Consider the following 22353-nt stretch of genomic DNA (forward strand, 5'->3'; position numbering starts at 1 on the left):
AAAGAAACTTAAGAAAGCTAAATGAATTACTTATTATCCTGATAAAAAAATATTAATATATAGGCTACTATGCATACTCTCACCTCACTCTCAAACACAGTGCTGAGTTAAATTCAGAATTAAATCACAAACACCTTGATTATGAGACCATATATCAAATCTGAATACAATCTTCCAAAGCACATGTGAAAGCCACCTGTCAGTGATATTCAGCTCGATTTCACCCATTACGCCTATAAATCCTTAGCACAGCGTTCATCTCGGCTGTGTTCAATGTGACAGGTGCAACGGAGCCGACGCACAAATTCATGAAGTTTTGGCATCTTGAGTCAACCAATAGCAGCGCGTATGTAGCTGTGTCCGTCGGGGATTAGGTTGATTGTCATGCACCTGTGCCAATCACAGAATTAGTGGGAGGAGCTCAGCAGCTCGGAGGTGTGTCTGAAGAATACGAGTCTACAGCTGCATACTGTATCCAAGTCGGGGAGTAATGGCATGAGTACTGCTTTTTACTGTTTAGACAAGCTTTCCAGTGCGCGCGTTGGAAACTATCATTCGACACTTTCTGCGTTCACCTCAGTCCCTAATTAGCCCATCAGGCACCGTGAGGCGAGGCGGAAGACTGTCGGACAAACTGTCAACTTAGTCAAAGCGACTAAAGTCCCCAAACTCCCAGGCTGAAGAGGCTACAAACGACTCATCCGTTCTGGCTGTTTCAAGGAAGGATACGCTGCTGGACATGTGAATTTAAAGGAGATACTTGCCCAGCAGAACCATGAAACCAACAACTGCCCTGTGTTGCTTCGGCTTTCTCCTCACTTGCCTCTTGTTCGGGTCGAGCTCTTCACAATCAGGTGAGTGGACGCTAGCGTGTGCTCCCCGGTGCGCAGTTGTGTGTGTGCTGCTCGGTGCGCACAGTGGGAAAACAACTGTCAATAGAGCTTATTTTTGCTCTGTGTATGCACGTAATAAAGGGTATGTGCACTTGACAGAAACATTCTACACCTGCAGTTGTCATTTCCCCTATCAGTCAGCCCCATAATGTTGATGAAACGTCTCAGTCAAAGCCGTGGTATTTACCTGAAAGGGGGCTGACCTGAGCACTGCTGAAACACAGGTGCCGGTTTGAGCAGATGGCAGGTTGTGTTACGATGGGCTGAGTGAATCCGTGCCAGTTACTCGCTCGGTCTTCGTTGTGCACAGAGCGGCACTGTTGAATTTAGAGGCAAAGGAGAGCATTTATTGTCCAAAGCACGTGTCCTTTCAGACACAGTGTGGACAAACACAGAGGAGTGACAGCTCGCTTTACAACAGGCTACTGTGCTCTTGTCTTCATGTCGCTAGACAAGCTGTCTGATGTGTTTCAAAAGTTCGTGTTTTCCTCTGTTCTTTATTCCCCTCAAGACTAGTTCATCCCCGAATGACAATGATAGTAGCGAGACAAAACTGTCACACTTCTATCGTTTCCCCCCCCCCTTATTTATTTGAAACGTTCGTTTATTGCACAGCAGGTTGTTTTTAATAGATCTAAGCTTCGCAGGCGTTGTCATTCCCAGGGCAATATTCTGATCAATTTTAGGTTAAAAGTCCTGCAGGGTTTGGAAATATGATATTGTTTTTTTGGCTCTGATCTGTGTAAATGCCTTACCTGCGCAGAGGGTGATAACAGTGTGCACATTCATCCATATGCATTCTTTAATCGGGATCAAAGCAAAGCGGATTACCGTGAAATTACATTATTCCTCATTTTTTAGTGAGCCCCCTCAGGGATCCCGTGGCCCACAGTTTGACAGTCTGTGTTGTTGCGCACATAGGACTTCACACAGGCAGTGGCAGTACCGTTTGTACAGTGCAGCGGCGCTCTTTACGCACAGGGAAGTAAAGGTGCGCTTACCGTGTGTTTGAGAGAGAGCGAGAGAGAGAGAATGAAGTGCTGGTAAACAACAACTATTGCCAAATGGATACATACACAAAATCCTCATCCACATACATATTTACATTCGGGCAGGACGAGAATGAGAACTGGAGAGAATATGGATATATCCTTTATTTTTACGCAGGTTCTCCCCTTTCTCATTTTTTAGTGACGGTAGACCCCCTGCAAGCCCCCCTGTGTGTGATCCACCTATGCATAATACTTGTTTGGCATGACTGATATGAGAATATTGCATTAAACATCTTACGCAATGAGAGTGCAATGGAAAACATTTTTTATAGTTATTTAATTGTCCCAGTCAGTGTTGGAAATAAGTAATTTATGTGAGATAATTCCTATTTTGCCCATTCTGTGTCACGTTGTTTTTCTCTGGTCATTAAGTTGTTTTTAAGGAGAGGATAGGTCTATTTTTGCAGTTTGAAATTCTTAAAACAAGTGAAATTGTTTTTCTCACAGCCTAAGCCCAATTAGAACAGATTGTTTTAAATTGAAAATAATACAACTCTGAATGAGACATGTTTTGCAACGTACACATTTGAAAGATCCTAAAAACCAGTGAGTGCACACAGTTTAACGCACAGAGAAAACTAGAGAAGTGCGTGTCCTCCTGTCATTTCCCTCCCTTTGTAGAAAAAAGGTATAGAAAATAGCATGTTTTAATATTCTGTTTCACTTGTCAAAAACATGTTGAAGGACACACTGGCACATGTCTTCGGGCGACAGCCTCCTCCTCTCAGTATGTCCGAAGACGTATTCAAGGTTTTGTATTTGTGGGTTATTTTGGGCATTTCAGAAAAAAAACGTCCTTGTTTTCAATACTTATCTTTGAATGCCTTAGTTTCGATTTATTTTTGTACGATTTATAAAGGATTGTTATTTTTGCAGTGCGTGTCCATAAAATCTGGCGGGCAGGAAAAGCAGATTTGTTATAAAATGAAAATAGAGATACGAGATAGGACTAAGTGTTTCAAAAACCTGCCTGGTGCATTTTTCGGAAACGGGAGAATCCAGCACAAAGCTGACACTGGCGTTTGTCTTTTTCTCAACAGGCTAATCCCATCCCCTGGTGGGGCTCCTCATGTAAAAAAAATGAATTTGGAAGTTAAGGGAACACAAAAGAGAGTCCGGGACAAACGTAGTAAGAGCAGGTTATACAATTATCGGTTTAAACGCGGATTAACATCTGTCTGAGAATACAAATGCAGAAAAAGGCAAAGTGATTAAATGTATGTGCGCTTGGGTTTTTGTGTGAAATTGCTCGCGCGAACGAGTTGCTGCCTGTTTTATTCGCTTTTGTATGCAGGCTGTAGCCTGAGGATTATTATAATGCATAATGTACAATGTTATAGGGAAACGCTCACTTGCACCAGTGCTTTCTCATAAGGTTGTTGGATGAAAGCATGCATCCAACAATGCTTTTTAATGATCATTAAAAACGTAATACTCAATTTCTGATAGTTTCAAATCTCCTATCTTCAACATTTCACATTTAATGCGACCGTGAAAATCAGAACATTTAAATGACTTATAGTTTTAGTTTGTTTACTGAAGTGCATAAGCATGGTGTAACTTCCCCAAATAATTAAATTGAACACAGAATCATCTACACTTGAGTTAATAGGTTTCCACATCACAGCAGGCCCACCTGTCTGCAAGGTGCCCTGCACTGCTTTTCATTTGACACACTGAGCTGGAGGATAGAGATGGGGAATACATGCAGATGCCAATTCTAAACCTTATGGCCACATTCCAAAACTCAATTTGTGTTTATGAATATTAAAATATTTTGTACACAGGAGTGTCATCTGCTACAAATACAACTGTGTGTGTGTGTATTTGTGGACAGTGTTTTCAGTTAGCACGTAGATAAACTGCACCCTTAAATGACCCTGTTTTACAACAGTTTATTATGTCTTACGGTTACTGAGTGTTTTTTAAGTCGTTAAGGATTCTACACAAAAGGTGGATGGATAACCTTCTAAAAATGCAATGATGGTTGATTAAGTTTGGGGATTATACCCTCTACTGCATTCTAGATTTTATTGTGGCACTAACTTTTTATTAAGTTCATTTCCAGTCTTTAGCTGATGAAAATGTTTACAAGCGATCAAGTGAGGCTCAGAGATGCTCATCTAGAAAAAGGAGCAGTGAGGATGCCCTTTTCTGTTTCTCTTTTTGCACTCTCACACTCGTGCTGCAGACTGACACTTCTTGTACACCATTTGCTGTTGTGTAAGGAAATAATGGTGTCACATTTAGAGGGCCACACAGCTCCGCTTCGCCACAAAGCCCTCTCACAGTCATATCTTTGCCTGCTGTCGCCTGATAAAGGAGCGCTGACCCTTCACCGCCACCAGGCTTTTATTGGAAGAATGGCAGTCTTTGATTAGGTGGTGATCCACTTCCATGTGTGATCCTCGGTGCTTTCATCTCCTCTTTTTCTGCAAGAGATGAGGAGGAACTTAATGGCCATTCATTGTATTGACAAATCTGTTAAACCCTATCATCCAACACAAAATCCTGCTGCCATGTCTTTTTACAAATAGTCAATATGTATTTCACACGTAGATTATCATGTTATTGTTTCCTCTTTCCTTCTGATGTCCTTTCAGTCCGTTATAAAAGCATACTAATGGTGTCTTATTGTCCTTGCCATGTGTCACTAACTGTCACAAGAAAGAAAAAAAGCCTCAAGTCATTTTCTGCAGAAAATAAATTCTAACCTTTTGATTGTGTTTTCCTCTCCGGGGGATTTCACCCTGCAGCCAGATAAAGAATAAAAAACCTTTTGTTTTTGTAATCTAGACTGTAGAAGTGGAAACCATTAGGTCTTCTATAAATCTCTCCACTTCTCAACAAACAAACTGCTTTTGAACCGCCGGTATCAATAATACATGTGTAGCACCCACAATGCGGCCCAAGAATCCCTCATGAAAAATCACTCTAATATTCCAACAGGGACTGAAAGCGCTCAGTGCAGTGGCCTACTCAATACTGGGTCTGCGACCTTATTGTCCATAATGGTGTTTTTTGTTTTTAATATGCTGTGATGTTACCACAATATTCTTTAATTACCACCACAGGGACTTATGTCTTTTGTATTTGTATCCTTTCTTCCAAAATATATTAGATTACCACAGATGACGGAGGGATTGTATTATTATTATTTCTTTCTGAAGATGCAGCTGCAGAAATTGTTTTGACTTGTTGATAGGCTAATAACCAGTCTGTCTGTCTGCAGCCAGCGGAAATGATTGGATCATATCCCATGTGACCTTTACAGGCTCTGCACCCTCATTTATCACTTGCAGATATATACGCAACCTACACATGCGTGTGTTTTGCCATGCTTTAGTGTCGGCTCAGCTATTAAAAGGATACCATAATTTAAATGGAGTATCCCACATCTCTGTACATGCATGTATGATTTTGCCAGCTGAGTATTTTACATTCAAATGATATGCTTAAAGCGAGGTTTATATGCAATTAGATAACTGGATAGGGTTTGTTTAAAATTGAATGCTTAATGCTGTTTTTCTCTCCCTCTATGTTGTATTGCTTTTTATGGTTTCTCCTTTTGCTCTCTGGAAATGGAGTGAGCTTTGAGTTTTAGTGTGTGAGAGAATGAAAGGAGGCAAAGGAGCAAAAGGGAAAGACGGATAGCCTCTGTGCAACATGGGCCAGGGTGCCGAATACACAGCAGTCCAGCACTCCTTCATTAATAAGGAAGTGCGAAATCCACAAACACAAGCAAGGTCCTGCTTGATGTCTTTGACAATATACCACAGCTCGTTTAGACAGATTGGGGACTTAAGTTTCCTTAGCGGGGAAATCAATCTGCTACATTTTAATTAGGTTGGCAAATGTGCGTTAAGGGCCACCAAGTAGAGCTGGCAGCATGGAAAACAATACAATGCTCGGGGCCTCTGCTACAATTCAGCCGTTTTGAGTGTCTTGAAATAGAATCACAGGAAAAACAAGAGGCTAGAGTAGACGATGAGGGGACATGCGCTGTGCAGACATCTGTCACTCAGTCAGAGATCGCTGCTTCTTTCTCTCTGTATCGCAGTTGATGCAAGGTTCAAGGCTCTCGGGGTAAAAGCAATATTTGCACAAAAGGTAAAGTTCTGTTATTTATAAAAAAGTACAAATAGTACAACAAAGACAAGCAGCAACAAGTAAAACATTGACACAAAATAAACTTTAATCTCAGTTTCACCGACATTTAGACAGAATTTGAAACCAAACTCCGCCAAACACAGAATGTAACTCTAATGAACATTTTCTTCAGACTTTGAAAGGTGGTGCACTTTTTTGTAGAGGATCACACAAAGTTGTCTGTCAGTGTGGACTGGTGCCAGTGTTCCTCACACATTAGAGCACTCCCACACACTTTGCACACATACCCACGTACTCATACTGCTTCATTCTGGGCCTTTGAAGGCAAATGAAGGGAGGTAGAGGCCCTTTGAAAGCCCTCACTCCTGTGTTCATAGACAATGTGGATGTCCCGAATCTGAACGCATCATGTATGTCTGTCAGACTTTTGATCCCCTTTGTTGTTGCTGCTACTCTTCTCACAAGAAGCCTGTCTGTCCTGCGCGTCTTCCTGGAGGGCTGCAAAAGGCTGTCAGACACCGACCCCTTTGACATCCCGGTTTTGAGAGTTTCAAAATGTGGCGACAAAGGGTCGGCAAAACATATGTGCATGTACTGTACGTGTGTTGTTGTGTGTGGCGACTGTCTGTCAGTGTTTGTTTCTGGGCTGCATGGTTGGAAGGATAGAGGGTGACTGACAGACTAACAGAGCTCCAGAGACTCTTTCTCTCTGCTCCAGTGTCTGCTTGTTCCTCTTCCTCCACCCACACTCTGCCTTCATCTGTGGCTTTGTAAGCCTCCACATAATTTGGGAGCATTAAAATGACAATGAAAATGATGGCTAATCTTTGTTAAGACACACTCATTACCGCCACGTTTCTCAATAGGAGTCCAAAGATAAGAGTTGGTTTGCAATGTTTTTTCTCGCTCTAAGGCGACAGCCTGACATATTGGAGTGATGTGTTTTATTCTCACTTTTTGTGTAATTTTTCTATTCCCGCTCAGAGTTAATAATGGTGGCGAACATATGAAAGGATGATAATAGGCTGACAACTTGGGCATGAAAGACTAGCTCCACCTTCAAACAAGCTTTTCATGCAGTTGTGCATGTGGGTGTGTGTTAAAGGCCTGATTTCTCTCGACTTTCTCCCACTCTGTCTATTTTCTCTTTTAGTAATCCCCTTATAAAATATTCATAGCTAATCTGCATTTACAATGTAATTACAGACGGGCTTTGAATGATATCTGATATGGCCGACGAAACACACGCTTCATGCAAAATCTTGATTTGGTGATTTGTGTGCCTGAATAAATACGAAAGAGGCTTAGTGGGTTAAGTCATATTTTTATTGAGATAAATCGCTGTTAAATCACTGTCTATCACCAAATGCGGTAATACTATATGTTGATTAAGTCTGTGGCCCACTGATGAAAGCCTGTGCCTTTGCAGTATTATGAATGGGTTAACATTCCCTAAAAAATAAATCACATGTGCAGTTACTGCTTTTTGCCATAGAGGCCGCTGAGGAGAATGAAATGTAAATCTTTAAGATTGGACTTTTAAGGTTCAAAGTCAAACAAAAGTAACATTTTATTAACTAGCTACACAATCTTGGCACAACATTTTTGCAAGTTACTGTACCATTTTTTTTTTTTTTTTTTTTTTTTCACAACAAGAACCTAAAATGTAATGGTTCATTGTATTATTCACTTATCTCAGTCACCTTGCATCTGCAAAAGGAGTAACCGTATTTTGTTGACTTTCCATTGTACTTGCAGTAATTGTGATTTGCGTACAATGAAATGCGTCACTATCCCTATTGTCTATTCGTTAAGCTTCCATTGCTCAAACCCTTCCCATCTTTTGGGCGCTGCTGGCCACCGTTTAGTGCTAATGGAGCAGTGTGCCCTGTATGATATTCTTGCATGTCCATTTTTCACTTGTGTTGGAGGAGGGGGGGTTGGCGTCCTTTTTTTAAATGAAGCACTTGGCGTTTGTGACCTGTAATAAATGAGTTTGCAGTCAGTCATGGCAGCTGTAAGGAGACATCTGGGAGAGAAAGAGAGAGGCAGAGGTGAAGATATTACAGGGAAACAGTTTATCCATGCAAGAGTGAAAAATGGCTGCACCAAACATCCCACCAAATACATAAATAATCCTATTGTGAAATGTTAGCAGTTTACAATAAAAAAGCGGATTATCTCACTGTAAAATCATCAGGAATTACATGTAACGACTATGACATTACCATTTAATACCAGAACATGTCAAATTGAGTACAAGAAACAAACAACCCTGATGTTAGGAGAGTTGTTATTCTTCATCAGAGATGTGGATGAGGAGGATTAGCTGCAGTAAAGAAAGAAAAAAAAGGCTGAGGCAGTAGAAAGCAAATAAAAAGGTTATGCTTTCCTATTTGTCAACAGGGGTATGTCTTTTCAGCTTTGATCCCTCAAGTCCTCAAGTGTCATGTTGGACATTACATTCATTTTAATAATTGTAATGTGTGTGCTTCTTGAGGGCTGAACCTTTGTATGAAGGCAGTGATCTTTAAATATATTTTCCGACATAAAAATCTCTTCAATATGAGCACTTCTGGGTGAATACTCCAATGTTGATTTGACTGCTTTGAGAGTTTTTATTGGAACATTAATTGTGTTTCAAAACAAAAGCATGAGCCAGGAAATACAGGAATCACAATTCTATAATAATCATAATTGAGTCGGTATTATTCATCAACAGACAACATAATGGTCCTCACATTTATGCACCTTCCACATCAAACGAAGGTAGAGTACTTCCTTAAAAAGATGCAGAATAAATGATTTTGTATGTTTTTTTTAATTCAGGTTTTTAAGGGTTTACAATCATGACAGATATGAGCATCTTTGTACTTTTCGTTTAAAAGGGACATGAACAACATTGTACTTGTACATGAAGAGAATTGTATACATCTCTCTTCAACGGTAAAGAAAATGTTCAGTACTCTGCCGAGCCTCTATTAGTGTGGCTGTCGCTGATGTGAAGCAGCAGTCACCTTGCAGCAGAGCAGAAATAGCGCGGCTCTCTCTCCCTGGATGTGAAGGTACATAAAGCACAGGATGAGGGGAGCAGGATAGGCAATTGACCTTGGCTGCTTTTCGGAGCTGGCTATATGGTCGTACGGATGAGTGCTACGCTGCAGCAGCTTGGCAGAGAGGGAGGGGGAAGAAAGGGGACAATGCTGAGTATGACAGTTATTGTTCACAGTGTAGAAAAGCACATTTATTTTGAATTCATGCCTAATTGTTCAAAAGTGAACCCATTGTGCAAAGAAAAATTACTACCCTGGAACATCTCTTTTTTGGTACCATCTCTTTTGAAGTTAATTTGTGTGTGTGTGTGTGTGTGTGTGTGTGTGTGTGTGTGTGTGTGTGTGTGTGTGTGTGTGTGTGTGTGTGTGTGTGTGTGTGTGTGTGTGTGTGTGTGTGTGTGTGTGTGTGTGTGTGTGTGTGTGTGTGTGTGTGGTGTGTGTGTGTGTGTGTGTGTGTGTGTGTGTGTGTGTGTGTGTGTGTGTGTGTGTGTGTGTGTGTGTGTGTGTGTGTGTGTGTGTGTGTGTGTGTGTGTGTGTGTGTGTGTGTGTGTGTGTGTGTGTGTGTGTGTGTGTGTGTGTGTGTGTGTGTGTGTGTGTGTGTGTGTGTGTGTGTGTGTGTGTGTGTGTGTGTGTGTGTGTGTGTGTGTGTGTGTGTGTGTGTGTGCATGTCCAAAGTCAACCCTGCCATTTGACCCTGCTGTGCTAGACTGTTTACCAGAGACAGGGGTGCTTTATCTCAGCACATGTAAACACACAGGGGGAACACTGTACATCGTGCTGTTTGCAGCCCCCTGCCTTTGTTTCAAAACCTCTCCCCCACTGAGAGACATTATCCCCTGACGGCAAGGTGAATGGGGTGCTGATGCAAGATTATTTGTAGCAGCCAGGGAAAGACCAAAAAAAAAGAAGGGATGGGGGGGGGGTGAATTCTCCTAATGTTAGCCCAGAGAAGGGCAGGCAGGCAGGCAGCAGGGAACATGGGAGGAGAGGTGTCTTTCGGCGGGGATGGGACGGTAGTGAGTGTCTTGGGAGTCTTGGTTAAAGTGGTCGCTATCACAGGAGCTGGACGGACAATTAATCAGCAGAGGCCCAGAGGGGAAGCTGGGGCTCTGACAGAGACACTTCATTCTGCACAGGACACACACTCACACTCACACACACACACACACACACACACACACACACACACACACACACACACACACACACACACACACACACACACACACACACACATTCGCACCTGCTGACAGGCTCACCCGTAGCTGCTTCTCACCTTTTTCTTTTTGCTCCTGTTGTCATGGCTTATCTTGTGTCCCCCTCCTTGTCCGCCCTTCTTATGCTACTCTTTTTCTCCTCAGTTTCTTCATGTTGCTTTTTTCTGTCTCCTTTGGTCTCTTCCTTTCTCCTTGTCCTCATCTCCTCTCCCCAGACATGTGTTTAGGTCTGTGAACACCTTGATTAGAATGAGTTGAGAGTCCCTCTTGTGACCTGATGGCTCTGTTAGAGTTGGAGTTTCTTTAGTAGTTGGAGACGGCGAGGTTGGGAGAGAGAAAAAATGAAGCTGAGAGAGGGTGGACTGGTGGCTATACTTCACCCTAACCGCCCTTCTCGTCTTCCCAGCGCTCATCCCTCTGTTACTGCCTTTCCAGCCCCCTTCTCTCCCTCTTGGCTGGCGCAGAGTGATTGATGGATTCAGGTTTGACATGGCCCGATTCACCCGAGGGCGTTCGCAAGGACACTGGTGAGATTCAGCCAGATGCTGCGGAGAGGCACACAGGGAAAGACAAAGGAAGGAAAGGGGGTGTACTCGACCCTATTGACCAGCATGCTTTGCCAGGGTTGCCAGGGTGAATAAGCAGTGCACCTGTTCTGTTTTCCATTGCATCACACTGTGGCTTTTGCACTAATACAATGAATGTAACTGAAAGCACACTAAAGGTAATGACTCTCAATAATGTACCTAATGCTGGGTGCAACATCTGGAGACCTTTTTTCCTGATGGAATTATTGCACATAAACAATGCTCGCTGTCAACCAGTGTGTTTATCATTTAAGATGGGGGTGTTTACTGGTTTCAAAGCACTTAGTATTGTAACTGTTTTGAGCACATACAGTACAAGACCCTAAAGGGGATTTATATGTTTGAAAAATACATGTATAGATTAAATAAGCATTCTACGTTTTGTTGCCCGTTCACTGAACAGCAAACATCAAAGCAGGGCTTCATTCAATAATATAAAACACATCATAATCAAATCATGTAGTATTGGCTCAAGATGCATTTCAGTATAATGCAAGTATATAATCCACATCTGATGTTCTCAAAGTCATAAGGTGTAACTATTGTTTATTATTGATACAGAAATAGTCAATGTTTAATCATTAATACACGTACAGTAAATCCTGCGAATATACGTCCCTGCGTTGAATCAAGCCGAGGCTGTGTGCTGCGTCGCCCTCCAGGGGGGGTCTTGTACCTCCCAGTAAGCAAACACCCACTTGACATAGAGCCAAGATAAAGGGAACAAGGCCCGCAGTGTCTCCCTACCCCAAGTGCTTTGTCCTGGAGGAGGCTCCCGCCGTGACTCCCGGCTTCTCACCCCACGTGACACGCCTGTAGATGAGGCAAGCATGTATCTCATGACCATTGTCTGCAGAGGGATGGGCCCAGTCCAGGATTCAACAAGTCAAACCTGAAGCAATTTGTTATGTAAACAAGAAGAACATTTTTACCAAAGTTCTCTGCATTCTCAGAACATCTCAAGCTTTTAGTGAATAGACAGTGCAAATTAAGAGACTTTTCAAGCTTAGCTGTTTCTCTATGTACTCAGTTTCTTAAGGCTTAATACACCGAAGTATAACACTCTTTTGGGATGGATTCCTGCCTCTGCACCGCACCTGCCTGCCTCAAATCTTCCCATTTAAAAAAAGCAGCTTCAGACTCTCAGTGCTGGCAATATCTCCTAATCTCTCCGACTGCATGGTGATGAGTATAGTGTGTGTGTGTCACCCAGCTGTCTCATAGCCGTGTCTGGCTATTTGAGCAGTAAACACAACAACAACAACAGGTATCTTCTGCTCTCCCTCTCAACGCCGTCTACCACACTCCAGGCTTTTTGCTCTCTGTCTGTCTTGGCAGCAATGTGAAGTCAATAGGATGAATAAAACATACCTGAATCAGACCCCTCTAACCTGGAAAATGTCAAGCTGTCTGTTTAGCTTAATGGGAAAACATAGGGCCGGTTCCAAGGGTCGGAAAGTTTATCGCAAAGCACCAAAAACGCAGCTACACCAATTGGTTCCTTTTGTGTATAAAAAAAACACAAACTCTGCATCAATGTGCATTTTATGATGACTAAGAGGGGTAAAGTGATTTTCATTCAGTTGTTGGAGATTTTTCCAGTAATTTAACATTTTGGTCCCATAGCTCGGTATGCAAACATATGTTTCCCTGCTCAGTTAGAGTCAGTTTCCACGGGGGTTTGAGTGAAAGCTTGTGTGCACCTATGACACTGTAAACTGCTTTGGGTAAAGCCATCCACCGAATTGCTTATGTGAGTTTCATTCAACTGGTCTGCCCCTGGAAAACTACCATTTAACATGCATTACTACACACATTACACAACTCATCCTTGCCTTAGGTGGTGGTAGCAGAACCCTGCAGCTAATTATCTTTAAATTAGGTCTGAGGTCTGCATTTTAATTAGGCCTAGCCATGAGGAGGTTTGAAGCTCAATACTAACTTCAGCAACTTCAGCTGCCAAACCTCATCAGCCTAATGGAGACTCAGTAAGGGCCCTCGAGGACCCGGCAGGCTAACCTGACTTTCTGCCTTATGCCGACCAAGACACATACACACACACAGCTAATAATCAAGACATGATGAAGTTAGGGTGAAGCAGGTTGTGCATAAATGTGTTTATAGCAGAGAAGTTAGACTTTTTAATTGCATCATTTAAATTACTTTTTAGGTATATTGCTCCTGGCTTCTCTATGTTTGTTGCTATTACTCGTATTCAGACTCAAACGGTCCGACCTGATTCAACAGCCGTTCAACTCTATGTAGCTTGCACACCATAACACATTTAGAAATTCTCCAAATGCCTGAATGGTCCTTGGTTTTCCTCAGACTTGGCGTGATGCAGCATATATCTCTCCTTATTCAGCACATTTGTGATTGGTCTGCTGGTTTTGTGTAGCCATCTGGTGTAAGGTAGGTTGTCCGCCCTGTGAACAAATTCCTCTTGTATAAAAACAGGAGGCTGAATCCAACCAGAGCACAGATCTCACTCTTCCATGTTCCATGCCAGTGCCTGTTTCTTACCTTTATTCCCCTGCCATCTCCTTCAGGTGTGGAAATGACAACTCTGCTTGTTAACACTGTAAAGGGAAGCATTGAGTAGGCAAAGTGCATGTGTGTGTGTGTGTGTGTGTGTGTGTGTGTGTGTGTATGTTGCCTTTTATACTCGACACTACGACCGCCAGCAATGTAACAGCCGTCTCAACACTGTGCCAGACTGTCCTATGTAATTTCATTGTTTGTGTTTACAAGCTCAACGCTGCATGTGAGAGAATTACATTTACCGAACAGCTGATTGTCTTGCTCTTCTGATGAGGGCTCCAGTAAGATCATACCCGCTTGAGAAGCTTTTGCACTCCAGCCTAAGACTGCAGTGTCCTCCACAACACACCATAATGACACATTCAACAATGAATGAATACATTTTCCTAGATGAAAGGATTTTTTCTATTTTGTTGACACTAATATTTCCTGATTCCTTGTGTTGAGTCGGGCGACCAATCAGAGACTGTGTGGCAGTTGTCCTCTGAAATGCATTGCATGATGGAATACCCTAAAAAAATGACATTATATCGTTACTAATTATGTATACTATTTCAACCGCGGCCTATACTGTACGGTTGCTGTAAGAGGAAACATGCGGAGAACATTTGTTTTTTTTAAGTCACAACCACGGCCTAAGCTTTAAAAAAAATCACACGCATCAAGAGTAAATGTCAGCAGCTGAAGGGCTTGTAGTTTTTATTTGAATCATGAAATCCAAACTGTCTGTCAGAACGTATTGGCAATCCTAGTCCTAATACAACAGATACGTGTTTACCATTGTTTTGAGTCACATGTGAGCAAGCCATGGTCCACAAAAACACACAACATAGTGTAGGCCTATCTGATTCTGATAACAAACCACCAACTACATGTTTAGAGTACATACAGGTTATGTGCAATTTGGCCCTAGACATCAGATTGGCTGCCAGGAAGGAAAAGGTCCTCTTTGCACCCACCATCTGCTCATGTATTTCTGTATAGGTGACTAACTGTAATTGTAACGAGCATCACCGTTAGGCCCATCTTAACATACCTTCATTTAATTGGAGAGAGAGGGAGACACTGATAACAAGTTTTAAAGGTTAGACATTGGAGCAAGAGATGTTGTGTGTGAAAAAGAACAGGATGGAGGAATACAGAAAAAAGAGAGAAAATATTGAAAGAGAACATGTGAGTGTTTTTCTAAAACCATTTCATGATGTGATCGGCAGGTAGTAAACATGTTGGGGAGAAGAGAGATACATGGTTTGAGGAGGGAAAAGAAGTAGCATGGTGAAGTGGATTTATTCAAGGGATCTATTGAATACAATGGTAGTGTAGAGCTGATAAGGGAGTTGGACTTGCAGTTTATCATCTCTTTCATAAACACTATTACCTGCACATATATTTTCTGGTATCAATTTGAAATACATACATTTTCAGTTCTTTTGGCTTATGGTGGATAGAAGACAACATTAGAAAGAGGAGATTTTTTGGCAAGAGTCTATTACAACAAGTGACCAGCGAAAATAGTAGCAGATAATGTTCCTGCAATTTTCTTCCAAATCTCTAAGTTTAGAAGCTGTTTTTCAGTGAAGGTGTTATTGGAAACATGTTGATATAAAGCTTCTGGCAACTTGAGAAAATCAGCATGCAAGAGCAGAAATTAGAAGAGAGAAACAAATCATTTCAGACTACAATATGAAATGGATTTTTCAAAGATGATTAGGTCAGTCTGCTGGATCGTTTCAAAAATCTTTTATGTTAGGACCTTCAAATGTAGTTTGTTTTTAACAACGGATGTTTGCAATTCAAACTTTGGCAAACTGATTTAGCTACAATCCACCTCTTGTCCATCTGTTTACCTCTCCTTTACTTGAGACACAGACATGCACAAAATGGATAAATAAAGACTGAGTAAAAATTGGCAGTGGATGTGTTTGTTCTGAGTGGCATGTTGGCCGCCTCGCCGCGCTGACAGCGTCTCTCAGAGGATTGAGTGACGGAGAGGGGCAGCGGTGCTGGCAGAACGCTAATGGGTGTGATGCTAATGAGCTCTGAGCCAATAAACAAGCTCTCCCTTCCCTTCCCCTCACTTCTGATCCCCTCTCTTGTTTGTTTAACACCCTCGCAGGTAAGATGAGGTGAATTCAGCCGCGTTGCCAGAATCTACAGGAACGGGCTTAATTAGAAATGGATGACGTTTGTTTAAATTGAGTCTTGACCAATTTGAGCAATCGGTACCTTTTACTGTTACTTAATAATGTTTTGAGTGAAGTTCAGCGTTGTCCTATCACACACTTTATTTAAAATCTGTGACATACAAACAACAAAGACTTCCAGTTTGAATTGATGTGCATGTTATGCCCTGGGGTCGAATGAACGTTGTAATGGATATGAAATGAAGAGCACTCTAAATGTAAAATAGAATTGCAATAATGAACATGTATTGGAAAGACACTGACTTTCACATAAATCTGCTGCTCAAGAAAAATGTCAGTAAAATGTCACTACTTTCACATAGGACATTTTGGTACACTATGGACCTATGGTAATAACACAAAATAGACTAAAAGATAACCAACTTAGCCTCACCTCTTTATGCTTATGGATGCTTTTCAGTGCTTTCTACCCTCTCCTCTTTAACAACCTGTGATGTCTCACGCATTGTCCCCTCTTTCCTACCCTGGAGAAATGTCACTTGGGCCGACATCGTCCGTCAAACTGGCGTCTCTGACAGAGCACCCGGCTAAAAGGCCATGCTCCGATTGGCATGGGATCCCCTGGCTGTGTGGTGTCAGACTGCTGCCTTCTCTCCACTGCTCTCCACGTTATTAGCATTCTCAAATCTGGAAAGCTATCGACCCCCTCCAATATTGCCAACCCTTTTTTTTAATATCATCTTTCTTTCCTTCTAGCCTGAGTCTTGCCTCTCCGAGGAGTTTATGTCTATATTTCTTCCTCCAGTACGACCAGTAGTGTTATGGAGAGGGATCTGCAACCAATCAAAGTCAGTTTTATTCTTTCACTCTTCTGGTTTGAACATCATAACATGCAACGGCTGCAAAATTAGCACAATCAGTTTTTTTATTTTATTATTCGATGCTTGTTCTGTCAAAGAAAATAAAATCCTCTGTGTTGTAACTAACAATCGATGCACTGAAGAAGTGCAGCCAGATTTTTCCCAGTGGGCAGACAACACTATTAATTGCTCATCTTGCTTTATCTGATGCCTTTAGCTAATCACAATTCAGTTTGATAGGAATGAGAAGTGACCATGGGCTGTTTATCGAAGGAGGCCTCCCTTGTGTTTCTGTCGTTTTTTTCCTTTTTTTCTTGCCAGTGATTAATATTGATTACTCGCAGAAACCAATAAAGCTGAGTCCCTTTGTGACTCTGGATGCAGGTTAGGGCCACTTGTATTGTTTAGGATTCCCTTTTAATTAAGTGCAAACCACTTCATTTGGCCCACTAGTCGATGTAGTTTAAATGCAACAGTAGTTTTCCTGAAAAAGTTATTTATCTCGAAAAAATGCTGCAGTTTATTGTGTTTCTAAAGTAATACACATTTCCAGCCCTGCTCATATTAAAAAGAGAATAAGCTCATGACATTTTGAAGATGGCTTTGGACGACATCCAACTGCCCTCGTTTCTGAGTGTATCGACTCTCCTCAGATAGAGATGTGTCAGTGGTTTTTGGGGCAGGCTGCTGCAGTGACATGCACTGATTGTGCTCGTGTCTGTCTCTTTCCCTCATACATATGGAGCACGGCTGCTGGCCAGAACTGGCACAGGCCACAGAGGGCAGCTCCACATGTGTGTGCATTTGATCTACTGTACACTACGGTATGTGTGTCCATTTGTTCATGCACATTGGTGTTTCTTTTAACAAATATTTGAGTTTGTGGTCACTGTGGTTGAGAGGAAGTATTCTAAGGGTAGCCGGATCCTTGCTGCTGTGTGAGAGCAGGCCAAGTGTTTTCAAAGGAACTGTGAAAACAACTTGACCAGACAAACAGTGGGGCTATTTGTGGTTGTGCCAGATATTCCCGCACAGCACACCTCCCAGACCTCTTTAATTAAAATAATTTGGAAATGTGTGTAAAATCCAGTAGGGATGCTATCTGAATCTGTTAGGGTACACTAATCCATGCCTATTATCAGAGTGCTTAAATATAAAAGGGAACATTTCCAAACTGTTCATGTTTCCTCAGTTCTCACATCAGGAGCACAGTGTTTGAGCATCCTTAGAACCTTTTTTTAAATAAAGCTAAAGGCCTTTATCTGATTTGCCACGGTGTAAATGTGTTCACTTTGGATGGTTTGCAGAGCTTATAATTGTGAAAAGCGTGAGGCGGAGCCAACAAATTGGTGGGCAAATATGATGCTTTGTCGGATGTGTCCTTCTTATTATGTCAGTGAATGTTTACCCGTGTCTCTGAGCTGAACTTGCTCATACAGTACATTAATCCGTTTGTGCAGATGTTTTTGTGCAAATGGAGGCATCTGTGGTAATCTGTGCTGAAGAACGCTTTATGATTTTACATCTGGTTGGAGCATGACACAGTATATCATGTTGTACTGTGTGTGTTTGTGTGTTTTCTAATTTAGGCAATGTGATTTCTGCAGGTGAATGCGGTCTCTCTGCATGCCCTGCTAACCCAGCTTAACTCAGGCCTTGCTCACACAGGGACGGGTGGGGGGGTAAAAGGATGACAATTGCCTTCTCTTTATGCCATTTTATTTTGTTTTCCCTTGTGAACACGCACATAGGCACACACATATGCAGGGGCACACTTGAAGGTGGAAGCAAAACGTTTAACTTTGAAAGTTGGGCTGCTAATTAGCAGAATTAGTGGTAGATCAAAGAGGACAATTAGGGGGGAGTTTGTGGTAGCCAGGGCTCATTAGCATCACAACACATGGACATGGCCATGAAAAAGAGAGCGGCAGAAGGGGTCTCATTACGGAGCACCGCTGTCCTTAAGCCGGGCCACATGCAGGCAGATTGGCACTCAGACGAGAGATAGGACAACCAGTTCTAAAACACACACACGCCGGTCAGGATATGCACGCACACACGCGAGTACCTATGGTTACAAATGCAAGAAGTCATTCCTTTATTCACACAAAGACGCACACACACTTTTTAAATACGTTCAGATACAGCTTGCAATGTTTGCTGGCACAAAAGAAAACAAAAGCTAGTCCCTGCCTGCTCTCATCCAATTTCAGCTTAATTAAGAGGGGAATTAACTTTGATCTGCCGCAGCGTAGTAGGAGCTTGGTAGCCCGCCTGTAGAAAAGCCCAAGCTCATAAGTATTCTTCAACCTCACCCTCAAAGTCAGACCCAGATTGTTTTCCATTCATTCCACACTGTTTGAAGTCAATACAGATAAGAGCAGGAAAGATTCTATTAGGACTACCTGAGCCTTCCTCGTTAGCTAGATCTATAACAAACCCCTGGCAGCGAGCCACTGTGTGTGGCTCCCCACACTAATGGCATAACCAGAACAAAAGATCAAAGGTTTTAGGGTGGCCCTTTTTATTTTGGCAGTCCCAGTCACTGGTTCTTAGTGCCTGGTCCAGTGACAGATGCTAATGATGCACTGAAGCACACGCCTTAAAGGAGGGCAAAAGGAGAGGTTTGTGTGTGTTTGAAAGCTACTGTAGAAGGTAATGCATACAAGGATACAAGGATTTGTTCTGTATTAGACACTGTTGGGTCTAATATCAAATTCAATTACATACACTAAGATACCATTTTAATACAGGCCAGAATTTATCACATTTAAATATTAAAAAACATATTTAGTATTATATTATTTGTCATTCAGAAAATATTTATATTTTAAGAAAAGACAATTTCTGTAAATGTCATATTTTAATTGAACATGACAAAAGGCCCATTTTAGCTTTCACCCCAAATGTTCTCTCTGTGCAATCTAAAGAACATTTTGTTTTATGAAATGTGTCCAGAACAACTTGGTAAAAACCTTTCTTGGCACTTAGTTCGCAATGTAGGAAATGCTGACTATACTGTATATGGACAATGTGTCTAAAATGAAAAAATAAGTGTGTAGTGCTCACACTGTCTGACCGTCTGCTCTCTTTATACAATCGTTATTAGCTGTTTAACTCCGCAGACACTCACCACAACCTTTTCCTCAGTGGACCTTTTCCATATCATATGCATTCCCCAGAAGAACACCAGCAGAGAGCGGCAGTAAGAGAGCCTCGCTCTGTCTCCCTCGCTGCGTGTCGTTCCTGTTGAAGAGCTGAAAAGCGTCCTCTTTCTGCCACCATCTCCCTCCGATTTCCTCTATCTCAGGGGAACGCTAGATCCATCTATCAGTACATCCCTCCAGGCCACAGGAGGGTGGGACAGCGGGATTGAGATGTGCGGGCAGGCTGGAGGGGGGGCTTTGCTTTGACTGACAGTACTGATAATCACTGTAATAGGTGCAAGGTGAGGAAAGTGGGAGGTAAGCAGCTGTTTCCTAAATGCCACCAGCAGCATCCTCCTCTCAGGTAGATACTGTTCACAGTAAGTGAGGGGCAGGAAGGATGGAGGGAGTGAAAGCCATAGGAAGAAGAGAGGAAGGATAACAGGGGGGGCTTACTGAGGGTTGGCAAGATTTGTCGGAGAGGACAAATCAAATTTGACTTCCTGTAGTTTGACTGTTATATTTTTCCTCCGAAGAAACATACTATAACTAATGTCAAGAAATCTCTTCCATAGTTTTGTATATTTTGTAAACTTTTCCATTGTTTTTTTTCATGCTTTCTTAGCCAGGCTGAGCTCATTTAGCTATAGATGTAGTTAAAGTATTGTCTGTAGTACTTGTAGGGCTGCTATTCCACACTTGGTAGACCTATACACTTGGGCTCAGGTGTTGTGCACCAGGGTTCATATCCAGCAGCGTTTCATCCCCCTATAACTCCCCCTTCTACTCTGTCTGTTCAATAGCGGCACTGGAGGCCTAAGAACATTCTTTCAAATACATTTTTTTAAATATGTAGTACCTGCTACAACTTCCACCTTTTTAAAAGGCAATTTCCTTTTGGGTAGTATTTAAGAAACTTAAACACACACTAACATTTCATCTACATATAGATTCCTTTAAAAACACATTAGGAATATAATGACATGTTTTGCTAAATGTTTTGTCACCTAATTATAAATATTATTACTTTGATGGGGTTCCAAATACTCAAGTTAACATGGGAATCTGCATCATATTTCACAAACACATAATGTTAGTTAAAAAAAAAAAAAAAGAATAGCTAATTTATAAAACAAAATAAGAAACATGTTCGATTCATTCATTTAAGTATTATTGCTCATAAATGCTATTTGTATCGATTTGCTGCCACCATTAATAGATATATCAGGTCAATTGTGACCGAACAGATTGGTTTGGATCAGGTATTTTATGTCTCTCGTTGTTGAAAGGACAAAAATATATTTAATATATTAATACTTATTTTTTGTGACCTAATATGTGTGCTTTTTCTCGATCAAGATCTATTAGTTATTTATAAAGAAGTTTCATACAAATCTTCTAAAAATGTTGATGACGTTGAAGGTCTCAAGTGTTTGTGTTACTCCTGAAATGGAGTGTCACAAAAAACCTCCATTTCAGGTGCACATATGCAGGTCCTCTTGGTTTTATACACCATTACATTGGATCTTTTAGTGTCTACGTCAAGGACCTGAGGGAATGCTGGTAGACTGCTTAATTCTTTGCAAATATGCTTTGGAAAAGGAAGAGTATAAATACAATTCTTCCATAGCGGAGCTGAGACGCGGCACTGTCTGATGAGTGTCTGACACTTTCAGGAGAGAAATAAAGTTGCTAATGACATTTCTTTATAAAAGAAAAAACTCTTTCATGGTCTTAATGTCTTTTATATTTTCTCTTTATGTTCCGTTTATCATTATTATTTTTCTGTCATTCTTATGTGTCCCTCTGTTTTTGTGGCTCCTCATTTTCTCTTTAATATCTGCTCATTACACTGAATAAATAGTGTTTCTGTGGAGCAGCCGCTGAATATGGCGGTTATCTTTAAAACACAGCTGTGAAGGTGCAGATATGTACAGAGCAGCTACAATTTGTGCTGAGCCTTTGAACTACAAGCACAGCTAATCATATTAAGCCCGCTCCTCTGCAAGGGCTTGATCAGTGTTTTATACAATACAAAAGTGCTGTTAAGTCCATTTAGTGTTACTGTTTGGATTTTTCTGTTTCTCCAGCAAATGGAGGGAAATCAAAATGACTGACTTGCTATTTAATTCAGTGTTTACTGAACTTTTATAATTCAGTCTTTGATTTACTGTCAATATTTTTCTATAACAAAATTCCGTTTTGAATTACATTTATCAGTGATTGTTTTATGCTCCAGCTCCCATCTTTATCCTCACAAATTAAATCATCACCTGTTGCTGTCATACTTTTTTTTTAAATACTTGCTACATAAGCGGCACACTACAGTGCTTTCTCCGTTGTCACTGTGCACATTGCAATGGATATAAACTGTTCTGTATTATGATGACAGCATCTCGACTAGAATTAGGGATCATTTGAGAGTGAGTTTGGTGAATTTAAATGTAGCAGAGGAGATCACAGACGCTGTTAGTTTCCAGTAGCCGTCAGCTTTTTGAGTTGTTAGTCTGAAGTGTTTCTTATGATCAGTCCTAATACGCCTCGACCAACCAGCTACACCTGTGAAGCAGGCTCTAAAGCACCTGCTGTAACACGAAAACCTCATAATACCACTTTAACTGGTTTACGGTCAGGGACAACATGCTCTTTACCTGTGACAAAACATTTTTAGCATTTATACACCAACTTTTTAAATACAAGCAGATTTAGAATATGTATCCTTATGTAATAACTGCAAAGATGGCCATTAA

General features: G+C 41.4%; 1 protein-coding gene across 1 annotated transcript in view; it reads left to right on the plus strand.

Annotated features, from left to right (window-relative positions):
- Positions 1–487: 487 nt before the first annotated feature.
- erbb4b (erb-b2 receptor tyrosine kinase 4b) overlaps positions 488–22353 on the plus strand; it is a 353394-nt gene continuing 331528 nt past the window's right edge. Inside the window, 1 exon segment of the mRNA XM_034203950.1 lies at positions 488–854. Coding sequence (XP_034059841.1) covers positions 776–854 — 79 coding nt within the window. The 5' untranslated portion in view covers positions 488–775.

The sequence above is a fragment of the Gymnodraco acuticeps genome, unplaced genomic scaffold (assembly GCF_902827175.1).
Source record: "Gymnodraco acuticeps unplaced genomic scaffold, fGymAcu1.1, whole genome shotgun sequence".
NCBI classification, from domain to species: Eukaryota; Metazoa; Chordata; class Actinopteri; order Perciformes; family Bathydraconidae; genus Gymnodraco; species Gymnodraco acuticeps.